Source organism: Chaetodon auriga, chromosome 10 (genome assembly GCF_051107435.1).
Source record: "Chaetodon auriga isolate fChaAug3 chromosome 10, fChaAug3.hap1, whole genome shotgun sequence".
Lineage (NCBI taxonomy): Eukaryota > Metazoa > Chordata > Actinopteri > Chaetodontiformes > Chaetodontidae > Chaetodon > Chaetodon auriga.
Window position 1 is genome coordinate 16320634 of NC_135083.1, and position 18770 is coordinate 16339403.

The window sequence follows — 18770 nt, forward strand, 5'->3', positions numbered from 1 at the left end:
TAAAAGAATATTAACATTATAAATGTGACAAATACAGGTTTTAATTTCACAGTCCATGAATTCTCACATTACTCCAATGATTAAGCAATTATAGAAACACATGAACTCACTTTAAAATCCTTATGGGAATATAACATTCAGAATATTGAATATATGACAGCACAGCTGATGTCTAAATACAGCCTGTCCTCCTTTCTTTGTTCATTCCTGTCCTCTGTCCTCCTCACTCCCCTCATCAGCCTGTAATGAACTGTTTGTCTAACAGAGTGTGCTCTCCACCAGCAGATGGTGCCTTCTCTGGGCTTTTATGAATCATTGCTGCTGGTCGTGTGGAGGGGGAGTGTTTTTTTCTCCGCTGCTGTCGTCGTCGTGCAGGCAGAGGGCAGCAGGCTGAGTCCACCTCCATCCCGACTGGATCACAGCACCGACAGCATCATCCCCCATCCACCCCCGACGAGGACAAAGGCTCCCCAGAGTGAAAACACAGAGGCAGGATCCGTTTTCTTTGAAAGCAAGGTAGAGATCGCATCGAAAGCAGCAAGATGCTGGCCTGCACAGAGATGATAACCATGTGTCTTCAGTCCGCCAAGCACGAACACTTGAGAAAGCAGCAGGAGCTTGACCACAACCAAAATCAAGGCATCTCTCTCGTTCAGGATGTGAGTACACTCAGTTTTTTTTTGTTTTTTTTTACCGCCCTGAGAGGTATTATAGCTTCAGAATTCATTCCTTGTCAATTAGCCTTTTGTTGATATTTTTGGTTAATTATAAGCATGATTTTGTGTTTTGCTCATGTCCACCTCTTGGAGGGTCGTCTTACAAAGCCACAGCATGACTAACCCACTGTCCTTCATCCTGCTCTTTATGAATGGTTCATACTGAGGTAATGCTTGCCAGCCTCTCATTCACATGTGCTTGATGTGCAGCAGCTCTATTATGTAAGAAAGGTGAGTGTATGGCCATTAGTGCGTGAATAACAGAAGAGACATGTGAGTCATGTGAGTCATGTGACACACAAATGTTTCACCTTCTTAACCTGCGAAGCCTTACACTGTGCTTCTGTTAATTTGGCTCTTTTTTTCATGTGTTAATGGATGATGTGAGTCATGATGTTGATCGTACCCTAGATAAAACATGCATAGTGCCTATATTAAACATGATATGCTCTACATCTTTAACGAGCAGCCTTCCCTTCACACAGCTCCAACCACACGTAAAAATAGAAAGATCTCAAACTGTGACTGATTTAAGCAGGATGCAGCTTCCATAGTTGACAGAGTTAGACTGACATGACAGATATATTCTCAAACTCTAGGTCTTCCTCTTTTTGCTACAGTACGAAAGCAGTTGCAGGTGAACCCTCCATGTAAGAGATGTGAATGCTAGTCTGTGCATGCAGTATCATGTTGTAAGCCATTGCTTTATGTTTGGAGCCCTTGTGGCTGCTTTGCCTCTGGTTTTCTGAGGGCACCAGATAATACAAGCAGCATCATTTCCCAGCCTTAGACTCCCTGACAGCCGGCTGTAAATGCAATTCTCCAGTTTCCTGGAGGCAGATTATTGGCCAGCGAGGGAAGCATTAGACTGCAGCGAGTACGCATTTGCTTTAAATGCAGTTAACATCCATTCTCTCTAGCCCAACGCTGCATAACGTCCAAACTGGCATTTCTTCACTGAACCTATTACAGCAGCTAATGGATGGTCATTTATTCTTTAATAGCTGCATAAATTAAGAGTGCGATCGCTGGAAGGCAACTTGTCAAACGACCTGCACTGGTTCTGTTCCGTCTCATTCCTCTGACTTCCTCACAACTAAATCATGCTGGTGCTCAGTATTTTACAGAAAGCTGAGCCTCGTTTGTGCTTTCCTTCCTCTGCACGCTCTCATTACGGCTCACTTACACTTGAGGAAGCTTTTTGTGTTTTTTTTTCGTCTGCATCTCTAAAAAAAGAAGGATGTTTGTCTATATAATTAGACAAGTTGAAGGACTCATTGCCTGATTTAAAAGGCTCACAGTTGTGTGAAGGCTGTTAGCTTTTACATCCCTGAGGAGTGTTTTGCAGCTCTTTTAGAGATAATAATTTGCTTCAGAGGCTGATGGGAAGCATTTCATTCAGAGCCTTTCTGTAGATGTTCAGCGACTGTCAGTTACTAGTTTTATTGTGTTCAGTTGGACATATTAACAGGCCCCGGGGACTGGCTGAGAGAGAAATTACAACTGAGCAGCATCCGTGTTGCTTTAAGGAGAACTTCATTTGCTCTGTGGGATGAGTCCAGCAACCTCCCACTTAAAAGCACAAAGGAGGAATAAAGGCCAGTAAATCTCCAGTCTCTCCAGAGCCAATGTTTATTGCTCTCAATTTGTTTCCCAGATTTTATGGAGCAGCTCCCTGCTGGCTTCCTCTGACGTGTCCTGGACAGAATGCTTGCATCAGCTTTTATGGTTTAGGGAGATTGACAGTGCTGGGCAGCCTCCAGGCATCACCTGCATCCAAACGTCAGATGTTAAAGGATCATACCAGTTGTTTTGAATGGTTCAGTCCACTCACTACAAATCCTCCATCCCTCAGATGACAACTATCCTTTGTTTGTGTTTTGTGTTTGACTGATACACCATGCAGGCTGATATTTTGGCTCATTTTAACTTATCACAGATATTCTGAATGGTTTTAGGGTATGGACACTGCAGGAATGTCATGTTGTCAATGTGTTGACATAAATAACAGCTTGAAAGCTTTCCTGTACCTTGATGCAGGTTGAAGAGTACTGTCAGGTATTAATAATGAATTTAATCCTTGGTGACAGACTATTTTAAAAGATTAGCAGATGCGTGTTTTTTGACTGATGTTTTCAATTGTACTGTTGACTTATCTGATACCTTTACAGCTTTTAGTCAGTTTCAGGGCTCCACACATTCACTATTCACATACTGCTACATTTAATGTTTTGTAGTGTCTGATCTATTGTTGTCAGTATGACATGGTTGTTTTGAGGAGAGGCGGTGCAGACTTTTCTAGTCAATCTGGCCTTAAACTGCAGTGATAGTGGAACTTTGAAATAAATGAAAGCAGACTTGAGCGATCACTGTGATTGATTGCACAACATAATGAAGCCTGCCAAATGATTTTGATACAGGACTGAATGGAAACCAGTGTTTGCCTGAAATAGTGGGGGATGCTAAATGTACATGATTTGCAGACACACTGGTAAAATCCTTTAAGTGCATCCTGAATTGGACCATGAAGACAGAATGTGTTCTGGGTTCCAGACATATTCAGTCTTTCTAATTCTGTTGCAAATGTTCAGAACCATTATTTCTTGTAATAGATTTCAGTGAGGCTCAGTAGATGTGTCTTGAATGGAGGGGGGGTGGTGTCATTAAAGAATGGGATGTGAGCAGAGCGTGTCCAGGCCTTCACACTCCGCTGTGCTCGAAAGGTGACAGCTGGGAGTGAGTGCGCTGCTCCACTCTGATGATACAGTTAATCAAACAGCCACTCGGACTTACTGGTTCACACACCATGATCAACTAGGAAAAAAAAGGGTGCTACTGTTTTCTCACAAACAACACCTCACACTCCACAGACAGATCTGACTCGTCACAGGTTCGGTGTTACGCGGTGATGAGAATGAAGATATTATGTATTATGTATGATTTTACAGCGTAAATTAATGAACACAGAGGATTGCTGCTTGTAGATTTTGCGCAAAACCCTGCAAATATCTCAAAGCAGCAGGATTGTTCTCAGTGCCGGAGAGGAAAAATAACATAAAAGCTCTCATTCCAAAGCTCCTCATGGGTGCACATAAATGTCAGCGTTTCATTTCCTGAGATGTCTCAAGTCTCTTTTGTTATTGAAATGCGGAAATTGCAGCTCCTCTTAAATGTTCTCCTGTGCATGAAGAAGCAGCAGTTTGTCAAAAAAAAAATAAAAAATGTTCTTATGCAGATGGATTGCCTCACATTTGTGGCACAAATCTTTGCATCTGTGTTGCATTTGTTCTCAGATTATAAAAATGTATTATTACGGCATGAAGATACTGTTCCTCCTCTTAAATGCCCCAAATGTCAGATCCTTTTGATGTATGTTTTTAATTTTTTTCCACTGTCTTGAGTCATTTCTGCCTGCACTCCAAACTAAAAACCCTAACATGATCCTCTCCTCTTCTTGCAGATATTCCGCCGGGCAGACAAAAATGGTGAGTAAGGAAAATAAGCAGGTAATTAGATTATACGGCTGATTAAAACCCAATTAAAAATCTCTTTGAAGGAGTCGCTGCACATAAAAATGAGATGCACCCCGTGACAAAAAAGGCACAACTTTGATGGCTCTGTTGAGACAGGCGCCCTGTTCTGACTTTGAGGGATTTATGTGACCCTGGTGGAAATATCTTTCTGATATTTGAGAGATCCAGGTAGAATGGACATAAATAACCAAACAAAGTCCAGGTGCAGATGCATCTTTTTGGTTTTGTGATGGATTTGATAGGGCTCACCATGCAATGCTCATCTCAGTGATATCCAAAGATACTGTATATGCTCAGTGAGAACACGAACACACTGATTTGTACTGTAAGTAATCTTCCTATAGAGTAAATATGGCCTGTGCTGTTTTCCTCAGTAGTAGCAAATAACTCCAAATCTTCACTGCAGATTTGCACCTAATGTAGCTTTAATGTAGTCCCTCTGCAAACTTGTCACTGTTTCATTTGATTAATGTGTTACAGGGTTACATTTAAATCCACTCTTTACTTCAAAGGAAATCCCCCCTCCCTAAATATCCCCGGGGAAAACACAGAGCGTTCAGCTGTGCATGAAAAACAGTGCTGACAAACAGGAAAATGTTTTTGCTTTAATTTTTTATTCATGCACAGCATCTCCATTTAATGGAACTCAAAATGCGAAAGGGGCAAGTGATTAATGCATGTAGAGTATCTCCAAACTCTGATTGTTTTTTCTCAGGAGGACAGTGGATGTGTTACGTAAGAGCAGGATTTAATGATGCAACATGTGCTGCTGTGAGCAGTGGTTGTGGTGGGGTGGGCTTTGGGCTTGATATTTAAGATAGAATAAAAAAGTTGGTGAATTATCAAAGGGCCCATAAAAAAATGATCATTTCTTTGCTGTTGTGAAGAACCTGAAGAAGACAGAAGGAAAAGGGTGGGTGGATTTTCATCTCTTCAAGTTGTGTCTCATCTCAGGTGATAGCTTTGTAAATTACTGGCTGAAAACACAACAGGGGTGTGACGGTTTAATAGAAATAGATGTTGACTCAGTAAGTAAAAGATTTATATTACATTTTTATGAAGTCTCACATTTGCTCCTTATGTTCTTTCTTTCCACCCACCGTCCCCCAATGCTCGCACAAAGCTTTTATTTTTCACTCTTCGTAGAGAGAAGGAAGATAAAAGGAGAGGCGAGAACTCTGCCTCATGTTTGTGGTAGTTATCTTCAGTTGCAGCTCCGCTTTGGTTCTCGTCTTCACAAACTCACTGAGTCGTGCGCCCAAGAGGAAAGCGCTCCCTACCAATCAGCACTGAGTGGGCTGCCATGATACTCCTCGAGCACTGCAGATTTACCACATAATGAGGGCTGGCTACCAACCAACTACACTTTATTCCTCCACACTATTGTAATGAGGAATTAAATTTTTAAAAGCACAAGAAAACAACTGTAAGGCTACAAGAATATAAAGTAGATCCTGAAAGCTTTTACTCAGAAGACTTGTGTTCAGATTAGTTTCAAATACATTTATGTTGCTGCACACTGAGCTCAGAGATGTACACGAGGCTTCACAGTGTACCGAGATGATGAGTGCCATCAGTGATATTAGAATCCAAAAAAACAAAGAAACAGATCTAAGTATCTTTATCTGGGCTGAATTGTTACGACAAGCAGTGAGCTGAAAAACGATTCGTCAAGGCTATTGATTGATTTCACATAAAGCACTAGTTTTATAACAGACAAAATCTTTTTTTTACTATATAATAATACTAATAATAACAATACTGAACTTTATGTGTATATCACCCTTCATACAGGAATTGCAGCTCAAAGTGCTTTACAGCATAGATACCCTGATATCTGTAGGTATTGTGTTCCAAAGCTTTTGGGCGTAATGAACAAAAGCTGCATCCCTGATTTTCTTCTGGCTGTTGCTGGAAACCAATGGACCATCAGCAGATGATCGCAGTGTTCTTGAAGACAAATAGTGAACAAGGGATTTAGCAACGTGGCTTGGCTTTGTATACAAGGAGGAGGACCTGAAAGGTCTCTCTGGACTCTCTGGACAGTTAGCATCACTGGGAGGTTTCTGCCTCACATACTTGTTCACTTGCAGTTTTTTAGTAAATGCTGTGTTCAGTGCTGTAGCAGACAGGTTTGGAGACGACAGCAGAGTCCTCTCAGGATGCAGTGATGTACCAAAGTGCTCCACCTCCGGGTGGAAGAGAGTAACATTACCAGTAGTTTGTGAGAAGCCGATACTCAGCTGCCCTCTATCCAATCGCTATTTTAGCAACAACAACATGACTCCATCAATTAATCCAAGCAAAGTTTTGACACCTGAAATTTGGCGCATTTATTTTTTACCTAAATATACTGCAGCAATAATGAGAATCGACTTGGTTCACCTGACATCTGTAAATTGAGTTGTTTATTGTCGGTGTCTACTCTTTCTATTCTTATCTCTCATATTCTCCTGAATTGCACTTTTGGGCTTCATGAATTATTGGTGCTGCTTCGGTGTTAGCACTTTTAGCTTTAGGATTCCCTCAAGAAAAAACGTTCCTGGAAAGATACGAGCTTCAGTACAGGGAGAGATTTGCGGCGGTTTTATTCACTGTGAAGCGAGACAATTAAAGCGGGTTAGCTGCCTCACTTCTGGGGAGGTACTGATTTATCATCCACCTGAACAACACTTTAATTTCCCTGCAGATAGGGGCGTATTGACATTTGTTAGTCACGAAGCCTCTGGACTAGTTGCTGCAAAATCTCTGTATTCACATAGTTGTTTTTCAAATGGATATGAAACAGAAAAAGGTAGCAAATCATCCCGTTTTATGTTGTGGTTAAGGTTTGGCTAAGCGTCTGCCGCAAGAGTCATGAATACAGAAATATAAGTGAGTCTGTCTGTAGCCTCAAGCTCAGCCATTCTACCAGTGCAGCTCTGCTCTTTGAGAAACACTTGCATATTATGCCATCTGAGCTGCTCCGTAACTTGTATTCAGCTGTCTAATTGGGTGTGAATCTCCACCAAAGCCACTCTGATGGAGACGGCTGTAGAATGAGTCAGAGGTGCAACAGATTGTGTTTACTCCTCCATCATGTGGAAAGAAGATTTTTACAGGGAAGTCTGAGAAAAGAATTAGAATTCTGCCCTCGCTAATAGATTCATCTTCCAGCTGAAGTTTAACATCGCTAGACCACAACAAATGTTCAGCAGACACGCGGATTTCCATCTTAAGGGTATGATCCCTATGCAAGATTAGTGATAAAGCAACAATGTGTTGTTTTGCTAACAAGCCTTTGCTGTAAACGCATGATGTCCAGAGTCCACTGTGTATGCTGGCAGGAAGTCAAAATAGTTCTGACAAACTAACAGATGATATGATTTATTGTTGGCTCAGGCCTATCAGTCTGAGCTCCGTTTCCTGGCGGCGATCTCAGAGCCGGGTCTCCAAAGGTTTCAGTGCTTACAGAGCAAAGCTGGCGAGATGGAGGCAATATCTCATTATCATGGTTTGTGTGCTATTGAGCTCTGACTGTTCAAACTAGCCCTCAATCCCGGCTCCCAATTTCCTCAGGACCCCGGAGGCCCTGCAGCACGCTGCTAATCAGAGGTGGACCATGCTTACCTTCTGAGCTGCCGTTAACTACACAATCTGATAAGACTGGTTCATGTGCAAATTGTGTTTATGTGATTGAGTCAAAATTGTAATGGGAGAAATGATTTGGAGCAGAAATGAAAACAGTGGGTGAATTATTTTGCAGTTTCAGTTTTCAGCTGTGAGGAAATAAAAGCAGCTCTATTGTTTGATTATGTGTTTCTCAGTTAGGTCATTATTACTGTAAATTGGATTTTCAAATAAATCACATCGCTAACACCTAATAATACACCACAATAATGGAGGGGGACAAGCGGAAATTACTACAAAGTTCAGTTTTGTTTTATGGGAAAGTCCTCTAGGTGTATTTTTTTTTTGCCTAAAGTTTTGTCCTTGACGGACGTTTTAAAGCTTCATAAAGACACATTTTGGGATCATGCCAACTGATGTTAAGTGTTTTCATTTGCAGCAGCACCTCTGAGCTTATCACAGGAATTAATTTAGTGCTGTGAAACCAAAGTGGCCTAATTTCATCATATTGAATGATGAACAAACTTCATTAAGGTGATAAAAAACTCTCAGGCGACAGTGAGCTTTTATTTTTTGCCTCCTTTCAGACGACGGGAAGCTGTCCTTGGAGGAGTTCCAGTCGTACTTCACTGATGGTATCCTCACTGACGAGCAGATGCGGGAGCTGTATTACTCCATCGACAGGCAGCAGACAGAGTAAGCTCATTTTCCTTCTGGACGTCCTCCAACTCCCCTGCCATCTGTAGCCCCTCCTGCTCTCTTGCTGCCTGGCAGTGAGGTGTCAACACCTCACTTCAATGAAGATGATGTCAATATTCCATAGAGAGCCTTAATTCTGGCATGAAAGCTCAAGAGTCTGCAGCACTCTGTACACTGATGAGCAAGATTATATAAACATCTGCCTGTGCCACCACCTCATAGTTAAACTGAATCAAGTTCCTTGTACGTGTACACATACTTGGCCAATAAAGAACTTGAAAAATGTTTTGTGCCATAAAAAAACAATAGCCACAAGGCCGTTCTTTGCTGTGTCTGTGGGCAACAACACTGATGAAATAAACACGAGATATCACAGTGTGCTACTAGCATCACTGATATATATATACTATACTGTTCTTTCTGTGCTGTAAAAGTGCTTTTATTTTTATTTGCAAGGTGCTTATGATCCTGTGTTTAGTGCCTTGCCTAAACGCCCCTCAGAGATCAGTAGTGAAAATTTGTACTGCCTTGTGTCTCCAGCTATGCTAGGGGCTGACACTGTGCTTTGAGCTAGATGCTAACATTGGCATGCTAACATGCACACAGTGACAGTGCCAACATGCTGACATTAAGCAGGTATAATGTGCACAGGTGTAATCTTCACCATCTGATCTCACTGTGTTAGCATGATAGCATTTGTTAAGTAGCACTACACATAAAGGGCAGATGAAGCTGGTGGAGTGTCATTAATTTACAGCTAAAACAGACAAAAAAACTGGACTGTTTTTACTAACAAAAGTATCTCTGGCCTCCCAGTGACATCTCTTTATTAACATGTCTCTTTTTTTCTTCTTCCCATTTCCTCTCAGCAACCTGGACATAGACAAACTCTCAGGTAATTGATGTGTCCTTCTTGCTTTATTTTACTGACTTTGCTAATAAAACTCCTCCTAAAATTTTACAGACAGCACATAACATCAACTTCATGTATCCCAAAAGCCCAATTTTTCATGGTTTTAGCTGTTGCTATTGGCTAAATCTGTCTGATGATGACTATAAATTAAACACAAGCATGCCTCAGTCTCAGTGACTCAGCGATCAGTAGCCAAACTACTTTAATTCGAATTAATGTCATGAGTGTCATATTGATTTATGTCCCTCTTGTGGAAAAACGCACTGATCAGCATGCTGATCAGACACAAAGCACGTTGTTTAAGAAATCTTCTTTTCCTCCAGAGTACTTCACTCCACATCTGGGAGAATACGTCAGCGTCCTGTCCGCTCTGGAAAAGCTGAACGTGGCCATTTTGAAGGCCATGGATAAAACTAAAGAGGTGGGTCACGATGGCTTTCACCATGGTCTTAAATTTTGCACCACTTCAAATGCAACTTGACACCAGCACACTATCGTCCATTTCAACAGCTTTCAGAACATTTGTAAGCATCCTTCATGCCTCCAAGCGTTCAGACAAGTTTTTGTTTGCGCCTCAGCTGTCAGTTTGAAACCCCCTGAGACGTCTTTGAGATCACTGTGCTGTGGCAACGTTGCAGAAGAAAGGAAACCTGCCAGCATGACTCTGCCTCTGAAGAGGATGGTGTAGATGTTGTAGAGATATTAATTTCTATGGAGGACATTGAGCTACAATGTTCATAAGTATATTTTCATTAGTTTATTAGTTTACCTGAAAATAACAATTAGTTTTTGCCACTGCCATGTTTCTACAGTAGCCCAGAATGGACAAACCAAGCAGACGCTTTTGTCTTCTTAGTGGTTTTGCTCCGGCAGCATAGTTCCTGCTATTACTGCTGTTTACTCATCTACCTCTTCACATGATAGCGTTGGTTACATTGCTTTGGCCATTTGACATTATATTGAGTATTTTGGGGCTTTTTATTTAAAACAAGTATTCAGTATCTTAACATGTTTTCACTAAGTTTGCATATCTTTGGTTTCTTTATTGCAAAGTAAAGAAAAAAAGGGTTTTGGAGCAGCGGTAGAGATCAATGCCGTTCAGTTCAAAAGAGCGAAACTTTGGCACCAATGTTTCTTTTACGTGTATTCCCAGATAATGAGGCACAGTATCTCATCAAATCACCAGCCTTGACTTGTGAAACATGCTAATTAGAGCGTTATGAGATCCTGTTATGAAACCTGGTTGAGCAGAACCGTGTACTGTACATATTCCATTGAGATGTCGAGGGGATTAAAGAGTCTGCCCCAGACATGCAGGCCTGTAATCATGTTGGCTCAGGCACATACCGAAACCAGATCAACATCAAAGAACTTCTACTAAGACATAATCAATAGCTCAGCTCACTCTCCATCGATCTGACCTAACCTTCCACGTTAAGCCAGCTGGTGAATATTTATTTCTGTTTGGCAAGGGAGGAGAAGCATGTGTGGACTGTGAAGGGTAGATGCTTGGATCTGGGTGCAAACTTCCACTGAGGTTGGCTCATTTTTTTGTGGCGACTTATTTTCCCTGCAGTGCAGGAAGTGGGTGGTACTGATGATATTAAGAGAGAGAACATAGGGCGACAGTAGAGCGAAGGTGACAGTAACTGAGGCTGACAAACCCCCCCAGCTGTCCAGCTGATCTGACGTAGGATGTCCTCCACATAACTGCACCACAAACACACGGCCGTTTTTCAGCTCTGATCTCCTTCTCTTTCAGTTTCTTTCCATCTTTTTTAATCCGAGTCCATTATTCACTCAGGCACATTCTCTTCTCCCTGTTTTATCTCCTTTCACTGTACATCCATCTTCTCCGACACTGTCTTCCTGTCTGCTTTTTTTTCCCTCTTCCTCTTGTACTTTTCCCGTCTCTATATCACCCGTGCCTTCCTACAGCTCATGCATTTTTCATGTTGCTATTAGTCAGTCAAAAAGCTTTCTTTGCCCTGAAGAGCAGATGCTTTTTTTAGTCATCCTGAGATCTGCCTTATTTCTAAAATTGTTGTTGCTAAAGAAACTGATCCTGTAGTTGTGTTCAATTATCACCAAGACTACCATCTAACATAAGGAGTTAGATGGTAGACTTGGTGCAAAACCATGGGTAACACTTTTACACGAACTCCAGTTTATTATGCTTTCATAATGCCTGGAAAAACGAGCAGTAAAGTGATGAAATCAACAGACTAAGATGTGTTGTTGTGGTGCCCCAAGATAAAAAGAAAACATCCGCTGTGGTGTTTTTTTTCTGGAAATGAAAGGAAAGAGAAATTGAGAAAAGCACTGAGGTCCATTACTCAGCGTCTCTGCTGCTGAGAAACAGAGCACATAGAAACAAGGATCCCAATAAGCTCGCTGGTCATTTTTCAAATGTCTCCCTGTCATTTTCTTTTTTGACTGTATTTGACTGCACTGCTGGGTTCTGCTGAGGGTGACGGCATTCATTATACATCAGAAAAACAGGCAAGCAAAACAGCAGATACTGCATCAAATGTTCTCGGAGAGATCTCAGCACCAGGCATCCATGCATTACCATAATATCATTTTCCAGTTCATGGAATAGTCCATTATCACTTTGTCTGCTTTGCATTCATTAGTTCAGCGTAATTTACGCAGTGACACGTTCACAGCGTGCATGTTTCTGTGTTTACTTCTCTTTTGTTTTTAACAGGTGGGATTAATGCTATTTAACTTGGTTCTTCTGAAGATATAACTGCGATAAGATACCTGATAATTGAAGATCTTATCATCTGAGAAGCAAATGCTTAAAAAGCTGAATGTAGCACCAACTAAAAATCTCAGCTTGCGGCTTTTTCTTCATGTGTCACAGTTCATTAACAGGCAGGCAGGTCCATCATGTCAGCTACGAAAACACAAACATATCTCGGACTAAAGATAATGTAAGAAATTAAAGAAGGATGGATTGAAGGCTAATTTCATGTTTTCCCTGCATCAAAGCTGATTCTTTCCCTTCATTTTTACTCTTCCTCCTCCATTCAGGAGTATCAGGGCTCATCAGTGCTGGGTCAGTTTGTGACACGCTTCCTGCTGAGGGAGACCACCACCCAGCTGCAGTCCCTTCAGTCATCACTGGACTGCGCTATGGAGGCTGTTCATGACCAGGGCTGCACAGGGAGGAGGGTAGTGAAGAAGCCCGAGGACCTGCCTATCCAGAGGGTGGCCAAACGCCCCGGCAGACGCATCCAGAAGAACATGTGTCTCTCCCCTACTGACCCCTACTCTGGCATGCTCACCACAGGTATGTTTCAGGAAGATAGTGGAGGTAAACCTGATCAGGGCAAAAGTCTGGCAAGATGCTGGACACCTCCAAGGGAATATTGCAAGCGACTGGGATCAGGGGGAGGTCATCCAAAACAAAACATGCATCACTTTGATTGTCATTGTTCAGATGTCCTGTGTTGTGTTGATGTTGTGTTTTTGGGGTCAGGGGTCAGCGTGGAGCCAGACAACCACTGGGGCTCCCAGATCAACCAGCTGGAGCAGCTCATAGACAAACTGGAGTGTGAGGTTTGTATGAAATCTCTTTTTGTGCTTCTGGTGTTTATGCTAAGCTAAGCTAACTGTCTGCTGGTAGACATGAGAGTGGTATCAATCTAACTCTCAGCAAGAGAGCTAATGTGCATTTTTTTCAAAATGTTGATCTATCCCTGTCATCAAGTTCATCCCAATAATGGCTTTAATGAAAAAAACAGGTCCAAAGAAAATCAAAGGTTAGAGGAATCCCATCTCTGTTATTAAAAATCTTAATGAGAATTTAAACTATTTCAGTGTCGTATATCCTCCAAAGAGTGGGCGCCACAAGGCCACATCAGCCCGACTCTGCTGAGGTTGACACAACCATGTTCCAGTTTCAGTTTCATTTGTTAGAAAGACTAACAATTGCTGCCAAAGGGTTTGATGCAACGACAAGGAAGAATTGCTCTTTGTGAGGATCACATCTAACCACTGAGGCTCAGCTGTTACAGACAGAAATGTCAAGCAGACCGTATGAGCCCTGCTGCGGGTTTGCAGATATGTACAGAGTCTGCCCTGCAGTACGAGATCCAACATGCTGTCAGAGAGGATGATTTGTACAAAGTGCATGTGGGTGTGGAGGCTGACTGTACATTGAACTACACACACACTGAATGTCATGCAGAAGGTATCATCCTGTGCACACACGCTGTGCTTCACTCAAACTGGACTCAGAAAAAGCTTGAGACACAGCGCCTGATTGAAAACTCGACACTACTAACAGATATTGATGCTTTTGTGTTGTAGATTCAGATTGTTTGTTGTTGGTGCTCCTGGATAACACAGACGTGTTCAGATGTTTTGAATTTCTTCAACTAATGTTTTTTTTTATTATGATTATATACGAGACATTTTCCAAGATTACATATCATTGCTTTAGGATAATAAGCTAGCCTGCTAATACACTAATAATGACATTTTCTTATCTCAGTCATGCAGACAAGAACATTGTAGAACAAGCGTTCTCGGGGCTGCAGTGTGGCTGAATGAATATGGCCGTTTCTTTCTTGTGAAAGCCAACATATTGTGACAGACTGTAACCAGAGGCTGTAACTTTTTCTTGATTCGGTCGAGCCTGTTCTGCTGCTAATTCTTGTTCTGCCCGTGGCTAACTGAAATATTTATGCCCCCATTTTCAGAGTCCACATCTTGAACCTCTCAAAGAGGACACATTGGCAGGGACGTATAAATCGGTGAGTCCAGCGTGTGCTGAAATATATATTTATTGCTGTTGTTGAGGTGTCCCATGCATGTTTTTTTAATGTATTTGATTTGTATATGATATTTTTGAATAGCTGGAAGTCATTTCTGCATCAAAAATCCTTAATGAGCCTAATTCGTTGATGTCATCTGAAGATGTGATTATGACTCTGGTTTGTTTTCTCCCCCACCCCCTCTAGAACATACTTCTGGTCCAGAGACAGATGTCTGTGAAGGAGAGGGATGTGGACCAGTTTCAGCAAGCTCTTAAAATCTACACTGATGCCACTTGCAGCCAGCTAAACAACCTGCAGTATGTCCCTTTGTTTGCCTCGGTGTATTTCGTTTGCCTCAGGATCTCTGTTGTGATTTCATGCAGCCATTTCAAATTGCTTCAATTTTCCCAAACATATGATATAACCTCCACTGCCCTCTCTCTCTCTCTCTCTCTCTCTCTCTCTCTCTCTCTCTCTCTCTCTCTCTGTGTGTTTAGTGTTTCAGTCCAGAACCTGCCAGACAGATCCTGCTTCATCATGTACGAATTTTGGCAGGACCGTCTCTCCTGGATGAGGTAGGATCAGAAGGGCGTCATGGCATGTTAGGCTAGAAAACACGTTCTGAGAATTTCAATTTCAATTTGCTGCACTGAAATTTGCACAGCACACCAAGCTGCTCACGGCTCTCTTTGAAGCCTTATTGCCTTGCTGAAAGGCGGATGACAGTCTCATCCTTTTCGTGCCTCTTTCCTCTCAGCTACCTGCAGTCGTCCATCAGTAAGACCTTCCAGCGCTGCATTATCGACTCGCTGGAAGAGCCGGAGATGGTGTCCACTATGCTCCTTCCAGGTAGAAACCAGACCCTTAAACTTTCATCTCTAGCTTAATGAAAGCTGCTTTTTCAAGTACAAAATCTCACACAAATCCAGTTTGATTGACTTGCTAGTTTTATGAAATAATGATAAATATTATGTGCTGAAATATAAGATCTGATTTGTAGTTAAAGTCTTTCTGGGAGAATAACTGGGAGAATTCAGGTGCTTTACAGATACCCTGTAATATTAAAGCTGCTAAAATCAATATTTTTAGAATAGCAAAGGATCAAATGACTATGTGTATATGAAAGGAGTTACCCGTAATCACAAACCCACAGATAATTATCACCTGACTCTGCAGTTCCCCTCAGCTCTAACAGAGTGTTGCAGCTTCTCTCAGCTCATTGTTTTGGTTTTCTGGACTGTTTACTGTTTTGGTTTGCTCACACCGCTCTCATCAGGGTAATATTGAGACAGAGCAGGAGCTAAAAAGCTCTGATAAACCCTCTGTGTGCCACCTGCCCGATGCCAAATAACGTACAAGTTAGCAACTAGCAGGTGAACACAGCGGAGCATTTAGCTGCTAAAGAAACCTCCTGAGTGTGGACCAAAACAGAGCTAAAAGCCGAGTGAATATTGAACTTTTTGCCCAGAAACATCACTACAAATGATGTTGCTCTGTACCTGCTGGATGTGTAAATTGCCACATAAACTTCAAATCTGACAGTCCTGTATGTCAGTCTCGTGTTCACATCCTCTTTACATCATATTTCCGCTGCACAAAATCAGGCTGAGCGTGTGAGATACAGTATACTGTGTTAGATAATGAATTAAAATCTTAGGTCATTTTGTTTTTAAGAAAAAAACTAAAACCCATTTATATTTACTGTTATTTTTACTGATTTGCATTATTTCAAGCAAAGAGCATAAAAACACTGATGCTTCATTATTGCCTCATTTAACAGCTTCCTGGTGGATCATGAACAACAACTGACAGAGCAAAGCTGCTGCTATTCAACACAATAAAAGCAGGAAGAAGAGGCGATTATATGATCGTTTTATCTTTTTCATTCTTTGATGTCCACTTTTTCCTCATGGCATGGCCAGGATTGTTTTTGCAAAGCGTTTGTCCGAAGTTACAGAAAAGAAGACCACTTGGATAAAACAGTCAGTGAAACAAATGAAAACCTTGGGAGAGAAAGAATTTCGGTAATGTAATATTTCAGTGTGTGGTCAGGATCTTTGCCAATTCATTCAACAGTGCTGGCACATTTCTTGCTTCTGGTTTAATAGAAAAAAAAAAGATCTGCATGACTTCTTATTTCTCAGTGCTAGTTTATTTCAATCAAAATTACATCTTAGAGTAGATATAATGTCAGTGATGCCACAAAAATAGAAACACGTGAATGAAAACTGATCTGTCCATCTGTCACTATCCATCAGTCACTCTTAAATACGGACAGAAACAGAATTAGTGGAAGGGTTAACCTGCATTTCCCCTTGTTCTCTCTGTGGTATTGTGCATTTTGTCTCCTTCAAAGCTTTGCTTCCGATCGTCTTTTCGTTGATGGGTTAGACAGCCATTAGGTAGAACAATTACGGTCCGCATCTAAACTTTTGTCATCCGTGTGTCACTCCTGCACTTTAGAAAAACACGAAACATGGACCTAATTGTGAAGAATGGATATTCATTGTAGATTTGTTGAAAATGTAGAATTAACTGGTGTTATAACGAGCCAAGAGCTGCACTGATGTGTAGAGAGACATTAGCAGACGATAACGATTAACCAAATAATTCTGCAGTTTGCCTGTACTGTCACTCTAGAAATAAAACTCAAAAGCCATTATTTTACATGTGCAGTGTGTAATCAGAAGAGTTTGACGGTACAGCACACTCAAATAGAGGTTTATATTTTGAGTACAGAAATAAAGCATAAACTGTTCAGTGTAATGCCATTGCAAAGAAAGTCTATTCAGATTGTGTACAGTAATTAATGACAGCTGTAAGTGTTGTAGAACATTGGTAAATGTACAGTATGATAGTATGTTGAGCTTTGGTGGCTCTGAGGAGGAATGAATGTGTTTCTTTGAAGTGTTTATCATTTCTTTTATGAAGAATATACAGTTGTTATGTGGATGCTATGTTCGTTTTCTGGCATGAAATAAAGTCAATGACTTGTGCAATAATTGTCCCCCTGAAATGTGATCTAATAATCTAAAAAACACGGATATTTCTAAGTAGATTTGTGAGTTTGAAATGGTCCACAGTATTCAGCAGCCACCTCATATTGTGTTTATGCTTATCACTGTAACCAAATTTAATTGCAAATATATAAATGATTAGTGAGTAAATAATGGGTTTTAGCCTGGATTTCATCTTTAAATTTCATTAGAAACCAATTTGCATGTGGCAGCAAAGAAGGTGAAAAAAGAGGAAATTATTTTCCTTCTCCTTGGCTGAAGAAGACTGACAGACTGAAATCCTTTTTGCAAATATGAACTCGTGATATCAGCGGCTGGCACCTTCGAGAAACGGCCTAAAAACAATGGAACAATGTCAAGCCCACCTTGTGTTGAATCTGGGTCTTTTGGCCGCTTTTCACTCTTCAGAGTCTGTTCAGTCTTTCAGCTGATTCTCTCTCCTAAAACACAGCCTGAAACATGTCTAACCCAGAAAATTTAAGCCCAAAGTTTCCACCTGCAGCAGCTGACAGCTCACATTCACTCTATATTGTCTTAATAATACATACGCATCAAGTTATATTTGACATCTTTATCCCAGAGTACTCTAAAATAAGCAGTTTAAGCTGCGGAAGTTCTGGACTTTGTGCCTCTTTCTACATAATCTATGCACAAAATAACTCATATGAGGATTTCCTTTAAGTACTAACACTGTATTGTTGTGTGCTTGCACTTGTTAGCCATAAGTGGATATTTAGACATTGAAAATAGGCCAGTGTAATGTTTCCTCACATTACAGCAGTTGAAAGTATACTAAGTGCTTCATATGTAAATTCTATTAACATGCCTCATGTGATTCCAATGAAACCTAAAGAGCATAAAAAGAGTAAATGGAAAGGTTTCTCTTTGAGGGAAACCGTAGGAAGTGAAGATGGTGGACGCAGGAGGCCTTTTACAGCTGCAGCCTCTCATGGAGAGAAATTCTTGTGTCGTTTCAAATCTCACATCCTAATCCTTCCCTGCTGCTATTTCCTCCTCAGTGACAGCAGGGCTTCTGCTGGGATGTTGGGGCCCAAATGACTGCAGCTATGTGGGCTAAAAAAAATAAACCTTATATAGGGTCCATGTGTATGTGTGAGCATTAAGTCAGGTCTCAAAACTGTATCTTTACAATCCTCCTAAGAACATATACATTGACACCGTTACATATTTTTGTGCAATTTCCCAGTGCACTAATGACTGTAAGGTGGACGTGGGGAGGACGAGTCAGCCAATATAATTAATTGCCTGTAAATGGATGCCATTTCTGGCATCCATTAGCAGACAATGCATGTCTGTCCCTGATGTTAATGCACTTAAGTGTCTCCACACAGCTGCTCCGTCAATTAGTAACTTATGTGCTTGTGTTTGTGCTTGTGTATAATTAAGAAGAAGTGCTTGGAGTCGTCAGAGACAGGGTGAGAGGGAATGAACAAATCTACAGAGCAGGGTAAAGTGGAACAAAGAATGAGAAAAGGAAGAGAGAGAAGAGGAAA

The 18770-nt window shown here is 41.2% G+C and overlaps 1 protein-coding gene across 1 annotated transcript; it reads left to right on the top strand.

Moving 5' to 3' along the window:
* Nucleotides 1-342: 342 nt before the first annotated feature.
* LOC143326970 (N-terminal EF-hand calcium-binding protein 1-like) lies at nt 343-17241 on the top strand. The gene is made up of 12 exons (XM_076741063.1): nt 343-659; nt 4177-4201; nt 8446-8554; nt 9427-9452; nt 9794-9891; nt 12510-12768; nt 12958-13037; nt 14183-14236; nt 14444-14556; nt 14737-14814; nt 14997-15088; nt 16020-17241. The coding sequence occupies exons 1-12, from the start codon at nt 543-545 to the stop codon at nt 16046-16048; spliced, it is 1080 nt and encodes a 359-aa protein (XP_076597178.1). The 5' UTR covers nt 343-542; the 3' UTR covers nt 16049-17241.
* Nucleotides 17242-18770: the final 1529 nt, after the last annotated feature.